The 19,299-nt window shown below is 40.8% G+C and overlaps 1 protein-coding gene across 1 annotated transcript in view; it reads left to right on the top strand.

Annotated features, from left to right (window-relative positions):
• PLXNC1 (plexin C1) overlaps window positions 1-19,299 on the top strand; it is a 125,753-nt gene that overhangs the window by 99,904 nt on the left and 6,550 nt on the right. Inside the window, exons 18-28 of the mRNA XM_061639567.1 lie at window positions 183-230; window positions 2,308-2,432; window positions 3,793-3,991; window positions 5,354-5,500; window positions 8,155-8,332; window positions 8,721-8,824; window positions 11,701-11,752; window positions 12,427-12,458; window positions 12,551-12,658; window positions 16,428-16,591; window positions 16,837-16,984. Of these exons, the coding sequence (XP_061495551.1) occupies window positions 183-230; window positions 2,308-2,432; window positions 3,793-3,991; window positions 5,354-5,500; window positions 8,155-8,332; window positions 8,721-8,824; window positions 11,701-11,752; window positions 12,427-12,458; window positions 12,551-12,658; window positions 16,428-16,591; window positions 16,837-16,984 (1,305 nt within the window). The remainder of the gene's footprint in view (window positions 1-182; window positions 231-2,307; window positions 2,433-3,792; window positions 3,992-5,353; window positions 5,501-8,154; window positions 8,333-8,720; window positions 8,825-11,700; window positions 11,753-12,426; window positions 12,459-12,550; window positions 12,659-16,427; window positions 16,592-16,836; window positions 16,985-19,299) is intronic.

Below are 19,299 nucleotides of genomic sequence, written 5' to 3'. Positions count from 1 at the left end.
TCCTTCTGTTGGAATCGAACTCCAGCCATGAGCAGAGCTTTCGGCTGCGTTTCGGCAGAATACATGCAGTTAAACCACATGGGCGTATTGAAATCTTTATTGCTTTTTATTTTAATGGTTTGACTGTTCTGCAATCTTTTGAGGTTTCTAACAACAACATATCTACGTATCTTTTATTTTAGGCCGGAGGCACTTCATTTATTTTTATTGAAGACTCCAATGAACCAGTTGTAAGTGTTTTATATATAAATTTAGATCTGTTGCAGAGGAGGCAACTTGTTCAACAGAAAGAAACCCTTTGATAGTTAGATTCTTTTAGTGTTGCTACAGCAAATCTAAAGTTATTTTATACTGTATTTTGCTTAGAATTACTGTACAGAGAACACAACAGAAATACTACAAATAAGAACAAATCTGAATGCTGTACCTAATTGTCCTATAGAGATGTACCTAATTAACTTGATTTGCATATCATGTCATTAACATGGCAGATGGCACACTATACCCAACATTGCTCAGGAATTGTAAGAAACCAAAAAATCAGTGCAGTTTTGAAAGGTTCAGTCAGTCATCTTGATTCAAAATGGCATCAAATTGTATCCAGTAGTATAGTGGCAAATTCAGAAGTGCAGGGTCTCTTCATGTTAGTCACAGCCATGCCCCCTTCTTCTTCTTTTGCTGCTGGATTGAGAATGAAATCCTTGGTAATTCCTTTTCCCACAACAACAGACATCCCTAGGAGCCAATAAGCATGACAGAGGAGAGGGTAAGCTACTGAGAAGAGTCTTCTCAGTGGCTGACTCACCTCCTTTCACTCTTATTGGCTCCAATCAGTGGGAAAGGATAAGGAAGCATGTTGAAGACTCTTCTCTGTGGCTAACTCTTCAGTGGCTAACACACTCCCCTTTCATACTGATTGGCTCATAGGATGCTAGAGACATAGGGACCCTGCTCACCCAAAAGTGAGAGGTCTAAGACCCTCTAAGACCCCAGATGACTACACCTCTGATTACATCCAAGCATAGACAAAAACATCCTTGATCTCAGGAACCATCATCCAAAATTTGGTTACAGTATCTTAAGAGGTGTCCAAATGCATAGCAAACAAACAACTTTCCAAAGTATATAGTACAGGAACAGTTTGTGTTCCTGTTAGTTGCATTAAAATATTGCCTTTAAATGTGAAGGATGTGACTTGACCTTGAACATCATCTTATTCCATTTCTTTACTGTTTTTCACACTATTTTGTATTTTGTCTGTGCTTTTTATTATCCAATGAAATTTAGTAAATACAAGACAAATAAAGTAAGTACTGCTTATAGCATAACATCTAGTGGGTGGGGATAAGGAAAAATTAATTTGGGTAATATATTACTGACTTGGTTCTATTAAGGTAGCTACTTGAACTGTTATTGATAGGAAAGGTTTTAAAAATGAATGAAGGTTTCAGTGTGAGAGGGTACAAATGACTGCAAACTCTTAATGGCAATGAGGTAAACAAAGTCTTAATTCCTCATACTCTTATTTTTCAGAGGAGAAAGAATGCAGTGAGTCTGAAAAACCTTATGGAGATGGTGAACCTGTGGCCCTTCAGATGTTGTTGGATGGACTTAATAACTCCCATCATCTGTGAGCATTGCCCATGCTGATGGGAGTTGGCATCCAACATCTGCAGAGATATACCCAGGGCTGGCTCCAGGCATGCCGGGGCCCTTGGGCATCAGCTTCCTCCGGCCCCTGGTGCATGTGTGTGCACATGCGGCCCCCCCACCTACCTGTCGCCTGTCTTTTAGCATTGCCATTAACCAAGATGGCAGCCGAGGTTTCCCTAAGGTGCTGAAGCCCTTGCCACCATCTTGGCTGATGGCAGAGATGTGCATGTGTATTCATTAAGGGCAATGCTAAAAGGCAGGAGACAGGTAGGTGGGACGAGGGAGGGAATGGTGGACAGGCGGAAGCTCCTGCCTTGCGGTCCATGGCTGCTGCCGTGGACGGCAGAAGGTGAATGGAGGGGCCCCTCAGGGGCCTCTGTAGCTGCAGGGGCCCTCGGGCCAGTGCCCCACCTGGCCACCCTTTAGAGCCGGCCCTGGATATATCCCATCCTTGTCCTAACTGTTACTAGCAGGAGTTCGTCAAGCACAAAATATTACCTTGCCTGCCTCCTTAGCATCTTTTATAATCTATATAAATGCAACAGCATTTATTATAGATTTCTGTATATGATATTTGCAGCTATAATTAAGAATTAAATGTGCACCACATTAAAAACAAACAGCCACACAGTTCATGTCTTTCAATTATTACAGAGCAGAAATCCAGGTCACAAGGATGAAAGTATTACAGCATTGTATGCCTTAATTTGTAACAAGCATTTTCTTGTTACTCTGATTCACACGCTTGAAAAACAGAAAACCTTCTCTGTAAAAGACAGGTATGCTATAAAACTTGCATTCTTCACACTGTAGAAATATGGAAGAACAACTTGCAAATACATAACTCTTGGGTATCTGTTGGCTAATTCAGATAAGATTCCTCCACCCACCCCGCAAAAATCAGTTCTCATTTTTTAAAAAAAACTTCTAGAAAGAAAATGTATTTGGTTCTTATTGAGTTACTTTCACTGTTATGTCTCTGTAATTATCTCAAATGTTCTAGAATCTTGCTAACAGTTCAGTAACTTAGAGTACTGAAACAGAATACGCAGACTAAAGAGCACTAAAAGAAGACATTCTGTAGAATGAAATCCATACATTAATTGGTGTCAGTGACTTCTGTTTCATGAATACTAGTAGTCATGCTATGCTTTATTGGATTAATGGACCTGGAAGAATGACTGGATGAAATAGCTAGTGGAAACTTATTACCAAAGCTGGGGGCTGGGGAAGATTGGGAGAGTGCTAACAGAAAATAAGACAGTTGCTTCACTTACCTCACCAATCCTTGCATTTGTGGGGCGTTTTGCAGGTTGAAGTGGTAAGTCAAGATAAGGATTTATGTTATCCCCATCAATGTCTTCTCTGTGGAAACCCAGAGATTGAAGATAGCTAGAGGTTACATTTTTCAGCTTTACACAAGTTACAACCTTAGCTGACTTGGGATAACTGCAGTTCCTCTTAATTTCAATCTCGTGTGGCAGATGTGTGGAACGTGTGGCCCTCCAGATGTTGCTGAGCTACACTCCCATCATCCCTGGTGTTGGCTGCTTTTGCAGGGGCTGATGGGAGTTATAGTTTAGCAACATCTGGAGGGCCAAACATTCCCCATGCCCATTGGATAGGCTTTCATCACTTGAAATAATACAAAATGTTGGCAACACAGTGTTAATGGTGTGGACAATAACTACAATGCTCCTGCCGTATGTGTTTTGCTTTGGCTACCTGTAGAGTGATAGGCAGAGTTTAAAACCTTGGTATTTGGGTCCTTAAGACTCTGAACAGTACAGGCCCTGGTTTTACCTGGGGCTTTTCCCTGTGGACTGTTTGTACTCAACACACCATCCTTCCATATGTTATCGGGAAATAATGTGTTTTCTACTCTCTAATTTTATTGTTCTCCAGGTTTTCTTAGTAGTTCTTTATGATTTAATGTTGGTTTAGAAGTGTGGGCAGTCTTGAATGTTTTTTATTCCGTTTTATAAAAGACTTTGTGTGGCAGCTGCCAGGATGTGGCTATGACAGTATATAAATCAAGTTTGTATTGCTATTATTTCAGATAGGGTGTAGGTAAAATTGCATGGAACCTCCAAGTTCCCCCCTTATTGTCATTATGTTTATTATTCTCTTTCTAAACAGATGTTTGTTTGCATCTTTCCTGACGATTGCACTACAAACAAACTTAGTCTACTTAACCCATATTCTAGAAGTCTTGACACGGGATTTGATGGAACAGTCTAGCAATATACAACCTAAGCTGATGCTAAGGCGTACAGAATCAGTGGTGGAAAAACTGCTGACAAACTGGATGTCCGTTTGCCTCTCTGGCTTTCTTCGGGCAAGTATTATATCTTTTCACTGTTTAACACAGATGAAGGGGATTATTTTCATGCAGATACTACCACTTGTGATGTGCATTTAGCACAAGTTGTTCAGAATTTAGTAACTTGAATGCACTCAGAGACCCCTAGTGGGGGTCCGCATTCAGTTCAATGGAGTCAGCTTGCAGGCACAAACTTCCTTTTGAATGCATGAAATGAGTGGGAACCCCACATATGAGCACACATAGAACTTTGGATTGAAAGATGAGGAGTAAGAGAATGGCGTTCCCGCCTTGTGTGGGGGCATGTTTGCCACACCCCCACCTTTCCAATAAGAAGACTTGGGAATGTTCCCGAAGTGTTGGTGGGGGATTAGTCAGGTGGGTCTGCTCACCAATCAGAGTGAGGGATGAGCGAGTATAAATTATCTGTTGATTCCCATGTATATACATGTGAAGAAATAACTGCATGGAAATCCATATTATTTGAAGTAGGAGAAGTGAATAAATATCAACAGATTTGGTGGCATTCTTTAAGTTGTTTTTCCATAATAACTGGGGCATGGATAAGTTCTAATGCATAGAGAAATGCAAAGCAAACTAAAACTATAAATAAGATTCACTAACAGGCAAAAAACCTTGCAGGTTAAGAATGCACCTATAGCCAACAGATATTTCTATCAAACTTTAAAAAGCAGGGAAACTGGGCAGCTATAGGGAATGCACCAGGGGAGCAGGAGACCTGACCTCCTCTCTGAGATATTGGACTGCCCTACAAATTTGTCAAAATGCCAACACAATTTGGGTTGGTCTTTCACAGTCCAATCCACTTCCTGTGTAGCTTCGAAGAATTTGGCCCCCTGATTAGCCAAGCCAAGCAGCTGTGGGTCTGGCTTTTAGAACACTGACAGCTGGTTCTTACTGAGCATGCCCCGGCTTATCACTGACTTCAATGCTAAATTTCTTAAATTAATTAAAAAACAGCCAGGCATTTTTTTAATGTTTTGACTGCAGAAGATGAGAGGCAGAGTATGGGGCAAGGTCAGTAATTTCAACAAATTATGAGAACTGACAAAAAAGTCCAACTCAACGGGGTCTTTTTTCCCCTCTCATCTTACACTTTGAACTCTCGATTCTCTCTGTTTTGTGTATCACCATGAAAATTTAGAGAGTTGTTAAACAAGTGTTTCCGAGTTCAGGACAATAAGTTGTGTAAGGTTTTGTTTTGACATGAGCTTATGGGAAGCAGCAGTATGGCATGGGGGGTATTTTCAATTTAACATTGCGGAATGCAAGTAATCCATGCTGGCTATAGTATACAGCCACTCTTGTGGCTGTATAATAAGTAAAATACAAACTGTGTTTCATTTTGTTTCTTAGGAAACATTTGGGGAGCCATTCTATTTGCTTGTGACAACCCTAAATCAAAGGATAATCAGGGGCCCTGTGGATGTAATAACCTGCAAGGCCTTGTATACACTAAATGAAGACTGGTTACTGTGGCAAGTAACTGAATTCAATGTGGTGGTATGTCTATTAATGTGTGTCCTGCAAACCAACAAGCCATGTGTGGAAGAAACTGTATATAATGATTAAGCAGGGGTGGAATTCTAGCTCAAAAAGGTAGGATCTCCACAGATATTTCTATGGTCAAACTGTGATTTCTCACGGATCATCATTCAATGTTCAGCCACCCAGGGCAAGAGGAGTGCCATACATATGACAAAATGTGAAGCTTCTGGTGCCTGCTGTAATCTATGTAATGGCATGTCTGTGTGCACACACGCACACAGAGATATAGATACATTATTTGATTAAAATAACATTTTATAAAAAATAGGAAGTTTAATTTTCTTAATATTTCTATCTTGTGTTAATCTTGTCCAAGTAAAAGTTAAATACTGAGACCCCAATATAATTATGGGGTAGGCCAGGCCCACCCTCTAAAATAATTAGATAGACCAGACTCGCATTCCACCCTGTGGCCAAGGTTCTGGGTATTCTGTGCTTAATACTGTGGCAATAAAAGCTGAATACTATAACCAAATTTAATTTGCATATACTTCCTGGTTTTGCATAAATTATTGTTATTTTTTTGGCTAGTAACTGAGAATGGCAAGCAACCATGTAGGGAAAGTAAGCTATGCCCCTGATTGCTAGAAACTTTTCTATCCCAACAAGCATTTCCCAAACATTTTCTAGCTCGTCTTTGCACGAGTGGCACTTTCAGCACAGTCCACATACATCTGTGTCTGTTGGAGGGGATCAATTTAAGGCTCAAACCATCTCTTTCTTGCTGTTTTCTCTGCTTGTGCCAATCATTTCAACAGGAAGCCCAGACACTCATCCAGTATGTTTGCACCCAGCCAACCCTCTCCTTGCCAAGGACCTGGCCTGAATACTGTTAATGCTTTAGGGCAAGGGTGGGGAATCTCCAGCCCACAGTCTAAACTTGACCTGCCATGCCTCCCCATTTGGTCTGCAAGGATGTTTTGGGGAATCCATGCTCACCTGCCCTACACCTGATGTCATATATGACAGGGGTGGGGTGGGTTAAGGGCAGGGCTTCAAAGGAACAATTGGGAGTTTAATATGGGCTACCGATTGTTCTTCAGTTGATGGGCAGTAGAAGCATGCCTTCCTCAAGGAGGGGGAAGCTGTTTCCATTCAATGGAAACCGCTTCTTCCTCACAGCACCAGTCTTTGAAGCTGCCCCACGCAGTTCCTTTCCTCTTCTGACATCAGGGATGGAAAGGAGCCACATTGGGCGGCCTACAAAGGGCTTTGTGAACTGTTCTGCACAGATCCTTTGGACCTCTGACATCGGAGATGGAAAGGAGCCATGCAGGGCCATTTGGAGAGGCTTGGAATCAGCTCCTTTCAACCAAGCATCAGGCTGGCAGTTTTCCTTGCACTGTTGGGGACCGTGCACAAGGAATTTTGAGAGGTAGGCAGGACAACCCACCTGTTAATTACGTGACATCATAATATTATATGTTGACATGTGGGTTGCCCCACAAGTTGGGGCCAGATAAAGATCTGGCCCCCAAAGCTAAAAAGGTTCCCACCCCTGCTTTAGAGCTACATTCAGCATTGTTCTGATGTGATGTAGCAGTTCAGACACTTACCTACGTCTGAATAATAAGAGCGAGAGCAAAATGTTGAAAATATTTTTAATGGTAAAAGCGGAAACAAGGCTACATAATGTTCTACAGATAACACATCTATTTCACATAAAAAGAGAGAGTAAGTGCTTCCTCTTTTTCCCCCAGGAAGTCACGAGTTACTTATGGACAAATTATATAATTTGTGAGATGCGTCATTTAAATAGTTTTTAATGCTGAGCGATACTGGCTGCATTTGCATGTAACACTAAAGCATAGTTTAGTGCTTCATGAACAACCCTCAGGCTAATGCACCTCTCCTCTTCCAATATGGTTGTATGGGGAAAATCAGAAGCGTCCACTTCTTTTACCAACTGTCAACAGTTTGTCATTTCATTTGAGCTAGAACAAACCGTAGTTTAGTCTATAGTTTGTCCAAACAACCAAATATAAATTTGTGGTTTCTGGTTCCAATAGACCAGATGTGGGGAACCCTTTGCCCTCTAGATGTTGCTGAACTACAACTCCCATCAGCCCCAGCAAGCATGGCCAATGGCCAGGGAGATGGGAATTGTAGTTCAGCAACACCTGGAAAGCCAAAGGTTCCCCATATACATGGGATAGACTATAGTTAAAAACAGCAGTTCATGGTTCAGACAAAACTGGATATTTGCAAACTGAAGCAGATGCTTCCAGTCATCTTCTCATGTATGCATCAAAAGAGGAGACAGAAGGTGAAGGAAGGCTCGTGCATGTAAAGTTAAACTATGGCTTAGCATTATGTCTGGACCATGTTGCTGACTCGCCTGAGGCTACTCAGCATGCCCTTAGGTATGAGATTGAACTCTGTAGCCTTGGCTCAGCAGGAACTGAGTAACTGTGAACTTTAAAAATGTTTTTTTCAGAAATCTATATGAATTTTCTCTGACATAATACAAAGTTTGCTGCTACTACTGCAAATCCTAATGAGGTCTTTTCAGTACCAAGCTATTATCTTTTTAGTCACCCAGACTTTTTAATTGTGTTTTAAATCTGGGCTGTAAATTGTTTTGTGTTTAAATGCTTACACTCTTCCAGGCATTAAATGTTGTCTTCGAAAAAATCCCAGAAAATGAGGGTGAAGGCACTTCTCAGACTATCCAAGTTAATGTCCTGGACTGTGACACCATAGGGCAAGCCAAAGAGAAGATCCTGCAAGCGTTTCTAGACAAGAATGGCTCTCTTTATGGACTTCAGCTCAGTGAAATGGGCCTGGGTAAGGCATTGCTACTCCACTATATTTGCCATAACTTCATAATTAGGCATTTATTTTGCTTAGCTGACCCAGAGTGTTCCATTGGGAATAACTAGTACAGCACTGGCAGTGATAACATCACCAGATCCTGCTCACAAAATCTTATTGTGATACAGAAATTGGTGGAAAAGTAATGTGGCAATGGAATGGAATATTGCTTAAAACAATGTACAACCCTAGCATCATCTATGCAGATTCTATTAGTACCTTGTCCTATTGTTGGAATTGTAATAAACAGGCAAACTAGCATGACAGGATTCCCTCACATGAAATAACTGTTTTAGCTACTCTGGAACAAGCCACTTCTGCCATCTCAAAACCTAAGCACCAAACAAATTTTGTTTGGCAGCCCTTCAATCAGGTGCACAAGCAACAGAACTTCTGGACATAGATAGTTCCTCTGTGATTCTGGAAAATGGTATTACCAAGCTGAACACCATACAACACTATGAGGTAAGAACAAAAATCTTTAACAAGTTGAAGATTTGCCTTTTATAAGGAAAATCTCCCATGGAAAGCAATTTCAAACATACTGTATTTAATATTTGACACACAATGCAATTGAAAGTTGGAAACAGGATTCTCTTTCTAATGCCATTGCTTACTTGATGTCTGTCTACGGGAGTCACTTAAGCTATAGTTCTATGTACTCTTTCCTGGAAGTAAAACCTGTTGTATTTGGTAGACATTTACAGGATTATGCTGTTAGCCAAGCTACATTGCCATGCCCATTTGGAGGAAAAAGAATTAGTAATGAACGTTCATAACCATAAACTATAATATACAGTAAACTCAGAATAGGAATAAAGGAAACTTTTTGCATGCCAAACTTACAGTAGTAACAATAACCAGCAGCCAAAAGTTAGGCATTTTTAAGTTTCTGAGACAATGTGGATCTGAGACAGAAATTGGGCTTACCCCACTGTCCTTCCTCCAGACAGATGTTTGCCTGTGATTTAAATCTGCTCATTGATTAGTTTTCCTGGTATTTGTGCGCTCAGTTAAAGTGGCAGGTTCTGTCCTACATTTCTATTAATTTGTTTATGCTAATACAATATCAGATGGTGTCAAAGCTTTACTAAAGTTCCGGAATATTATATCCTCTTGTACAATTTCTTAATGAAGTTTATCACTTTATCATGGAAGGAAGAGAAATTTGTTGACATGATCTTTTCCCAGAAACCCAGACTCTTGTACTCACCCACAGTTTGATGCTTTGTTCTGGTACTCAAATGTTCTTTTCCCTACCTCCTTTTCAAATGTTAATTTACCCTTTCTATTACCCCTCTTATCCCTTGTCCAACTATGCCTTGTATTACAAGCCATCTTTACCTTGTCTTTGCTGTCTTCATTTTGCCTCTGATTGGTTGTGCTGCATGTTCTTTTTTTGGTATTTGGGGAAAGCCCCCATAGCTCAGTGGTAAAGCGTATGATTTGCATGCATAAGGTCCAATTTTAATCACTGCCATCTCCAGTTAAAAATCTCAATAACAGCTACCTGCAACTTGGGAGAGATTCTCCAGTTGGATTTGGCAATACTTGGCCCGATGGACCATTTTTTTATGTTCTTCATCTCAATTTTTTGTAAACTTCCTGTTTCAGAGTAGATCTACTCTTCTTGCACTTCCCATTTTTCAGTGTAGCTGCATTTTGGCAAAGGATAAGCTTTCTAGAAAAGTCTCAGTAGCAACCTAGCCTCTTTCTGGCTGGTTGCCATAGTCTAAATGCTTCACTTTCCCCCATTTGTGGAAGGTATCCTATCCTATGTCAGTCATTTCAGTAACTGAATAGCAACCTATGCAAACACTTTAAAAACACATAGTGTTCAGCTGCTAAGTATTGCAATTTTCAGATGGATTTCTTTTGGACTCATTATTTGGACAACAGCAGCCTGGCTCACCAGGAGAATGTTTATGGTTTTAACAGCAAGGTATATGTAAATAAGAAAGAGAGGAGATACATTCCGAGAAATCTCTAGAAAGCTGAATGTATCTTGATATCTTTACAATCAAGCATCCAGATTGACCCTGGTGCTTTGGAAACTCAAAAGTGAAAATAAGTACTAGAAACATAAAACAAACTTGTCTCCATTCTTCTTCTCCAACTACATTTCCAAAACTCAGCAAAAAAAGCAATCTCCCTGCATGTGGCTCATAAACCATTGCTGAGAAATTAATATCATGCCCAAGGAATGATCAGCATCCTCTAAAGAATAATGAAAGTTATAGTTGGGAAGAAGAAAAGGAGTACTGTACACAAATCACTCGAGAACCATTTTTTACATTTTATGAATGTGAGTGAACTGCAACACTAGGTCAGCCATACAAAATCTTCTGCCACTTTTTAACCCTTTCTCCCCTTCCCTCTGTTGATCTCTTTTGTCTCTGCCTGCTATAGCACAGTGGTTGCTATTTGCCCAGCACCACAGGTATGTCTGCACTTTGATCTGTTACCTCCATCTTTCCCCACTAAATGGATCACAAACCCTTTTCTATTACCTCATTTTTTTCAGGCTTTCTATTCTGTTTCTGCCCCAACTTTTGATCTCTACTATTACTACTATGCATGTGAAGCATTTCTGTTTCATCAGTTCTCATACAAAAGCAGACAACATTTGCAACTGAGTGTACTTGATAGGCATAGAGACAATAATGACCCTCTGAAGTTTGCAACAGTGGCCATATTCACAGGCTGAGCATTCTGGCTTATCTGGCTTATCACTACATGTGAATCAGCACTCATGGCTTGCTTCTCTCCAAATAAACCACACATGATAAACCGAGAACAACCCTTTGCTGCAGATCATGGTTTGTTTGGAGAGAAACGGCCCATGAGCACATAGCTCATGCACAGTGGAATGTGACTAACCACAGTTTATGACTTAGCCCTTAGCACTGGATGTAAACACAGTCATTATGAAACATATGCTTCCAGAGAAGTGTGTCTTGGTCTGTCAATTTACATTTTAAATCAATATTTTTTAAAAGTAGTGCACACATCTAAAAGTAATGTGTGACTACATAAGAAGGCTCTGAAGGAATCTCAGATGCAGGCAGCCTTCATTGTGTGGCTGGCTGGTTGCAGCAGGATAGGGGGCAAAAACGATGCCAACTCTGCTTTAAGCTTTCTGAAGCCACAGAGTGGGAAAGTGATGCTTAACGTAATGCATTCATTCTTTCACCTGCACTGGTTATGGGCCTGTGCTGGCTGCAGGAATTTCCCGTTAAAAGGAAGTAAAAATCACACACAGCAGAGTATGTGAAGTATGAGGACTCTACATAGGTATAGAAAAGTATATATTACGGCAAGTTGTTTTACTTCATTTTCAGATTTCAGATGGAGCAACTATTAAAGTCTTTAAGAAAACAACCAATCTATCAGGTACTGAAAGCAATATAAACCTGTTCAATATAATTTAATGCAGGGATGCAGGAGTCTTCCAGATGTTGCAGTGCTATAACTCCCATCAGCCCAGCCAGAATGGCCAGTGGTTAGAGGCGATGGGAGTTGTAGTCCAGCAACATCTGGACGGCTACAGTTCCCCATCCTACTGTAAAGGCTTTTTTAGAACTTTGAGTATATAGTAGCTACTGCTTCAGAACATGGAAGTTCCATTTAAGGCCAAAGTAGATGAGGCACAAGAGAAATTTGTATTTTTCCATACTGTGAAATCAGTCTCATAAGTTTGGCTAATGCAGGGTTGATTTCAAGAAATGTAAAAGTGTGCTATGAGAAATGTTTCATTCTCCCTTGCATCCTGCTCCCAGAAGGTTTAAAGTAGCATCTATATATCCATACATGTCTGTAGCAGTAGCTAACAAAAGGAAGCAGTAAAGCCAAGGATGCAGGTAATTCCTTTGGCCAGTCTTCTAACTGTGTATCTAGATTGGCTGGAATTTATTATCTCAGTACCCTGCACAAGAATATAGTTAAACATGCACACCTGGATGTCATTTTCCCTGGCATGAGTCTGCTTTCTGGACAACAATTTAATCCCTTTTACCCTGTGCATTTCATTAAACCTCTATTTTTTCTCCTTTTAACATGTTGCTCAGATGGGGAATACTCTCACAACTATTGCCATCTGGTAAGTCAGCAATAATGGACAACTAAGCATTTGTGGTTTTATCCCCTTACCCACTGCATCTGCATGAACGTTTGTGTCAATCTTTCTGACAGATATTACCAGATTCTGAAGCGGCCAAAGATACACAGGGGTCAAAACATAAAGGAAAACAAAAATTTAAAGTGAAGGAAATGTATCTCACCAAACTCCTTTCTACAAAGGTAACTCCTGAACTTTATTTCAGGCTAAACCAGAGAAGATAAGAGTAAGAAGCTTTACAAACAGAGGCAGCAATTATGCAACATATATTTCTGTCGCTGAAGACTAATGTGATTTATGTACCCCAAAAGAGGCAAAAGTATATATAATAACCTTTACACCTGCCCCAGTTCTTTCTTGTTGACGTGGGAGTTCCCATGTGCACATGTAGCTCAAGCGGACCTCTCCATTCAGTTACATGAAGAAAGAGATACATGCAGAGAGATTCACACAGAGCTGTCCCTTAAGGTTAATCTGAAGCGTAACAGAACCATGGGAACTGACTTTATTAATTTTTGATGGTACCAGTTTTGTATGGAGGCATATCAGTTTGGCAAATCACATGATCATTGTTGGAGATGTACATAGATTAAGGCAAGTTGCACTCCTATATCCAGTTGCCTGTGAGTAAGTCCCACTGAACTCAGTGGGGCTTGTTTCTGAGTATTCATGTATAGGGTTACACGAGCAGCTTTTATTCACACTTGGTAAGACTACATCCCTATCACAGATTATTGGAAGCTTTTCATCATTGGTAATTCTAAAAATAATAGGGTAGATTATACAGCTATGAGAGTGGCTGTATACTATAGTCAGCGTGGATTTTTCACATTCTGCAATGTTACATTGAAAATACCTCTGATGCTTCCCATCAGCTCATTTCAAAACAAAACGTTACAAAACCTATAGTCCTGAACTCAGAAACACTTGCTTAACAACCCTCTAAATTTTCATGGCGATATATAAAACAGTCAGAGAGAATAGAGAGTTCAAAGTCTAAAAAGAGAAGAAGAAAAACCCAGAGCCCTTTTGGACTGTTTTCTGTCAGAGTTCTCATAATCTGTTGAAATTCATTAAAAATCAGTCATGTTCACAGAGGACCTGTAATCCTATTACTGACCTTTCCCTTACTCTGACCTTCATCTTCTCCAGTTTAAAAGTTAAAAAAAATGCCTGGCTGATTTTTAATTAATTTAAGAAAATTTGGCTGGAACTCAATGAATGTCAGGCATGCTCAGTAAGAACCAACTGCCAGTGTTCTACAAGCCAGACTCACAGCTGCTGGGCTTGCCTAATCAGGGCCACACCCGCACCAGGCTTTGATTTCACTTGAGATAGTCATGGCTTCCCCCAAAGAATCCTGGGAAGTGTAGTTTGTGAAGGGTGCTGAGACGAGACTCCTATTCCACTGACAGAATTCCAGTGGCCAGACTAGTTTAACAGTCAGCCACTCTAACTGAAGCTCTGTGAGGGGAACAGGGCGTCTCCTAGCAACTCTCAGCACCCTTCACTAACCACACTTCCCAGGATTCTTTGAGAGAGGCCATGACTGTCTAAAGAGAAATAAAGGCCTGGGACAGCTTTGGATTAAATTTGGATGGGAGGCTACATGTGCCTGCTGTAGAATAAAAAGGTGGGGGAAACGCTGAAAAGCAATGATACTGTTCCCAATGTTTTCCTTTTGGAAAGAAAATGGGCTTCCCCTCTGCCCAGTGACCACCCACCCAATCTCCTCCCCTCCCTGCCCCTCCCCCAAGTCAGTGTTGGACTATGTCCTGGGAGACCAGGGTTCAAATCCCCACACAGCCATGAAGCTCACTGGGTGACCTTGGGCCAGTCACTGCCTCTCAGCCTCAGAGGAAGACAATGGTAAACCCCCTCTGAATACCGTTTACCATGAAAACCCTATTCATAGGGTCATCATGAGTCGGGATCGACTTGAAGGCAGTCCATTTCCATTTTCAAACATGATTGCACAGAAATAAATCCTGTTGAACTCAAAAAGTATGCAACTGATCAAACCCACCCTCCCTTCTCCTATCCCCTCCCTCCTCATCCCCTTCCATTCCCCTCCTTCCACTTCCTCCTCCTCACCTCCTCCTCCCCATGGTCAGTTTTACCTATCTTACGCATGATTGCACAGGAGTAAATCCCATTGAACTCAATAAGTATGCAAATGATCAGACCTGCCTTTTCCCTCCTTTCCCTTCCTCCTCCACTCTTCCTTCTTCCTCCTCCCCTGCCCACTCTAGCCTTTCCTCCTTCCCCCCTGGTCAGTTTTACCTATCCTAAGCATGATTGCATGGGAGTAAATCCCACTGAACTCAATAACCATACAAATGATCAAACCTCCCACTCCTGCCTGCTCCCATCCCCCTTCTCCCCTCTGCCCTTCTTCCCCTCCCTCCTCCTCCTCCTCCGCTCCCCATTCCCTGTGGTCAGTTTCACCTTTCCTAAGCAGGATTGCAGGGGAATAAATCCCACTGAAATCAATAAGCATGCAAATGATCAATCCATTCTCAGCAAACTTGAACAGGATCCCATTTCTTACCTCCCAGATTAAAAAGCAGAGAAATTCACAAATAGGCAAAAAACCTTGCGGTTTAAGAACATACCTATAGCTCACAGATGTTTCTATCCAACTTTAAAAAGCAGGGAAATTGGGCAGCTATAGTGAATGCACCAAATAATAGAAACAAGATATGTGGTGTGCTGATCTTGTTTTAGCAGGGAGGAAGCACATTATTAAGACAGTTGATATTGTTCAGATGGTCACTTTAAATATGTCTGATTTACTTTGCAATTTTAGTGAAGTTTCCTATAGGAAATCATTCTCTTTTGCTTCTGTTTCTGTGAATATGTGAAGTACAGCAACACTTGGCAACACTAAAAAAAAGCTCCAAAAACAATTGTGGAATAATGGCACTGACTATTCTGCAGAATTGTTTGCAATGGACACGAGGAATATCTCAGTTTGCACAAGATAAAACAGTGGGAGGTGAAATATATTCCAGTAAAATTCTAGGTGTGCTCTATGTTTTTAATTGACCGTCCCAACCTTTCCTTAACTAGCGTGGTTTAAGCATAGCAGGCTGAAAATAGGCATCTTGGGCAAGCAAACTTTGTTTTTTCCAACAGCTAGAGTCATTGCTTAAGTAGCAACATATTGTAATCAGTCTGATTTTACATTAAACTGCAGTTTCAGATTCAATCGTTAATGCACCCAAAATAGAAATAGAGCATAACCTCCCGTTTGAAACACAAAAGGCTGTCTTCACCATCATATGACATTGACCAATAAAAAGGGTTTGAAATTAATAAAAATAAATTTGACACATTTCTAGGATGAATAATGAGGGAAACAAAATTTTCTAGATTAGATTCTGTGTAGAAACAATAGTAACACAGGAATGAAGCAAATTAAGAAGAACACCCAACAAACATACAAAAATGCAATTCTCCATCTTTGGAGATGGCAGGTATTGCCACCACTCACCATATGTTTAGAGGCACGTTACCAAATTCTTCCAAGCTACACAGCAAGTGGATTGGACTGTAAAAGACCAACCCAAATTGTGTTTGCATTTTGACCAATTTGTAAGGCAGTACAATATCTCAGAGAGGAGGTTGGGTCTCCTGCTCCCATGGTGCATTCACTATAGCTGCCCAATTTCCCTGCTTTTTAAAGTTGGATAGAAATATCTGTGGGCTATAGGTATGTTCTTAAACCGCAAGTTTTTGTGCCTATTAGTGAATTATATATGCCACAACATGAAGCCCTGAATGCCAGATTTTGTGTTTCTGTAAGGCCTGATTGAAGGGTATTCAGCTCTAATCTTGTTGCACAGATTGCCCTTGATAGATTGAGGTGGTGGTTTTGTTAATTTTCATCTTGGGAAATCTTGTCTTTGTACATGTAATAAAACCCCTGTCTCTTTTTTCCCTTCACAGGTTGCAATTCACTGTGTTGTTGAAAAGCTGTTTAGGAGCATTTGGACTTTACCCAACAATAAAGCCCCAGTTGCTATCAAATATTTTTTTGACTTTTTGGATGCTCAGGCTGAAAATAAGAAAATTACAGACCCTGATGTAGTCCATATATGGAAAACCAACAGGTATTTACAAATGTCCTTAACGTAACACTCAAACACAATAATCCAGGAACTGGCAATATGTTCAGCACTGAAGGGCACATTGAAACTAAACTGTAAACAAAGGAGATAACTAATTTAGATGTGGATTGTTTTTGCTCATCAGGCTGTAACTTTCATGAAGGACTGATGTTAAATTACTTTTTGTGGACTTGTTGAACTTTTTCCTATTGCATTATTATTTTGAAACTTGCTTTTTCTATTACTAGTCTTCCTCTACGGTTCTGGGTGAATATACTGAAGAACCCTCAATTTGTCTTTGATATTAAAAAGACACCACATCTTGATGGCTGTTTGTCAGTCATTGCACAAGCGTTTATGGACGCCTTTTCTCTGTCAGAGCAACAACTAGGAAAGGTAGTATCACAATTTCATGTTTTACAACATCTTTTTCTTTGACTATATCTTCCAAACTAATTGTTCTATAGTACTATCCCTATTAAAGGCAATACCACACATCATTCTTGTGTAATTTGAAAATCTCACTCCACTGCAAATGCATGCCCAGATTCAGCAAGAACTTCCGTGTGCAGGCTTCCATGTTCAGAGTCCCTTGTGGGATTAGATCTATGCACATGAAAGGAAGTTGCATAGAGTTAATAAGTCCATATCTGGCATCTGGGGCTATGCATGTTACAAACCTTGCTGGATCAGGTCTACTTAATACATGAGGCCGTGGGAGGTCAGGTACGGTTCATATTTAGTTCCCTTGCCTGTGCCCCACAAAGATAATGTCACCAACCATCTGACTAACAGACAGAAAACTATTTCCTTTGTAAAAGTTCCTTTGAAAATAAAAGTAAGCAGCATAAAATTAGATTAGTGATTCTTAAAGTGTTGTCTGAAATCTACTGGTGCTTTGCCATACGCTTATAGGTTAGTGCACAAGAATACCAGAATGAAAAAGATAAAGGGAAATTTCAGAAGAGCTACATTTAACTTTGACGTTTCCACTGCATTTGCTTGCATTGGGGAAGAAACAAATATTAAGTTACATTTTAAAGCTTAACTACTTTTAAAGTTTAAACTGAAAATGAACAATTGCCTCTATAGCTGGGTAAGTAGCTGTGGTCAAAACTTCAGAAATATCACACAGTGCTTCCTTTGTTGACTTTTATGTAAGACATTGGGTCTGAATGCCAAACATCTTAGTGATGCTCTGAAAACCTAGTAGCACTCACTCTTTTCCTTATTCTTTTGGTTGCAGTACAGCCTGCCTGCATCACTTGTGACCCACAAGGCTCAACAGAGACCAGCACCAGCTGTGTATTGTGTCTTAATAATGGTTGATAAGCCTTCTGTTCTTGTAGTTCCAGGCAGACAGTGAAGAACAGAAGACCCAGAGCCAGCGCCAGGCATGCTGGGGCCCTTGGGCACCAGCCTGCCCTGGTCCCTGGCACCTGCCCACACACCCCACCTACCATTCCCTTTAAGTGAATGCTGGCCGTGCTGTGTGCCATACCTGCCGTCAACAAAGATGGAGGCCGAGGCTTCTCTAAGGGGCTGATGCTCCTACGGCCATCTTGATTGATGGCAGGCATGCATGTACATAGGTAGAGCCTGTAAGCGGGTGGCACGGGCCTGTGTGGTAATGGGGAGGGTGCCTGGGAGCTCCCTCTCTGAATCTGTGGCAGGGCTGGAAGCCAACGCTTCCATGGGCCACAGAAGGGAGCGCTACCCACCCACCCTAAAGAGGGGTCCCAGGGGCCCTCGGCCAGGTCCCAACCTGGCCGCCCTCTGGTGCCGGCCCTAAGAAGGCCTGTCATAGCCATGGGGTCACAGCCTGTGTGTGGTTGGGATGAAACAGTAAAACTATGTTCTACAGTACAAGTATAATTGAGTTTTAACTTGGAAAGCCTTTTAGGTATCCTCCCATTTGACAGCTGCAATATAAAAAGGAGGTGACAACAAAGAAAAACACTTCAGGAGTAGTCTTCAGTAGAACACAAACTTAGGCATACACTGTAGGTGCAGCTTCAAGGGGCCCAACTGTCTGAAATGAAGCTGGTGATGATGGGAATGGGCCTCCTCAGTGTGGTTCCCCCACCTATGAAATGCTCTCTCCACAGACTCTGAAGCCTTTTCAGTGCCAGACAGAGACATCTTATTCTCCCAGGCCTTTAAAATCTCAAATCTTTATTGCTTAGCCAAGGAGCCATTGTCAAATCATACTACAGTATAATAAAAAAGGTACTCAAAATACAATTAAAACAAATCTCACGATCCATTGCAGTAGCCAGTTTTTATTAGAATAATAATAAAAACTATTAACTTCAATATTAACTACTAAAAAGGTCCTTGACATCTTAACTGGTGAGCAGACAGTTAAATCTGTATGTTATTGTTATTGTTATTAATAACAACAAAACAGTAACAATGACAAGATTCATTAGTCGTTTGATACCCAAAGGTCCCCAATGTTAAAACAAAAACAAATAAAACACACTATAAATGAATGAATGAATGAATATAAAACATAATAATAAACAAGAACAAAACAGTGGCAATAGCAGCCCCATGGAGCCACAGGAAGGTTTGGCAGCATATTAAAACAAAACATCATCTAATTCTATCAAATGCCTGGGAGAAAAGGTACGTCTTTACCTGGCACCAAAAATATGACAATGAAGGCGCCAGGCTTGGAGAGCATATTCCACAAATGGAGAGGCCAT

This window comes from Rhineura floridana, chromosome 8 (assembly GCF_030035675.1).
Source record: "Rhineura floridana isolate rRhiFlo1 chromosome 8, rRhiFlo1.hap2, whole genome shotgun sequence".
NCBI lineage: Eukaryota > Metazoa > Chordata > Lepidosauria > Squamata > Rhineuridae > Rhineura > Rhineura floridana.
This window is presented reverse-complemented; position numbering and strand designations above follow the sequence as displayed.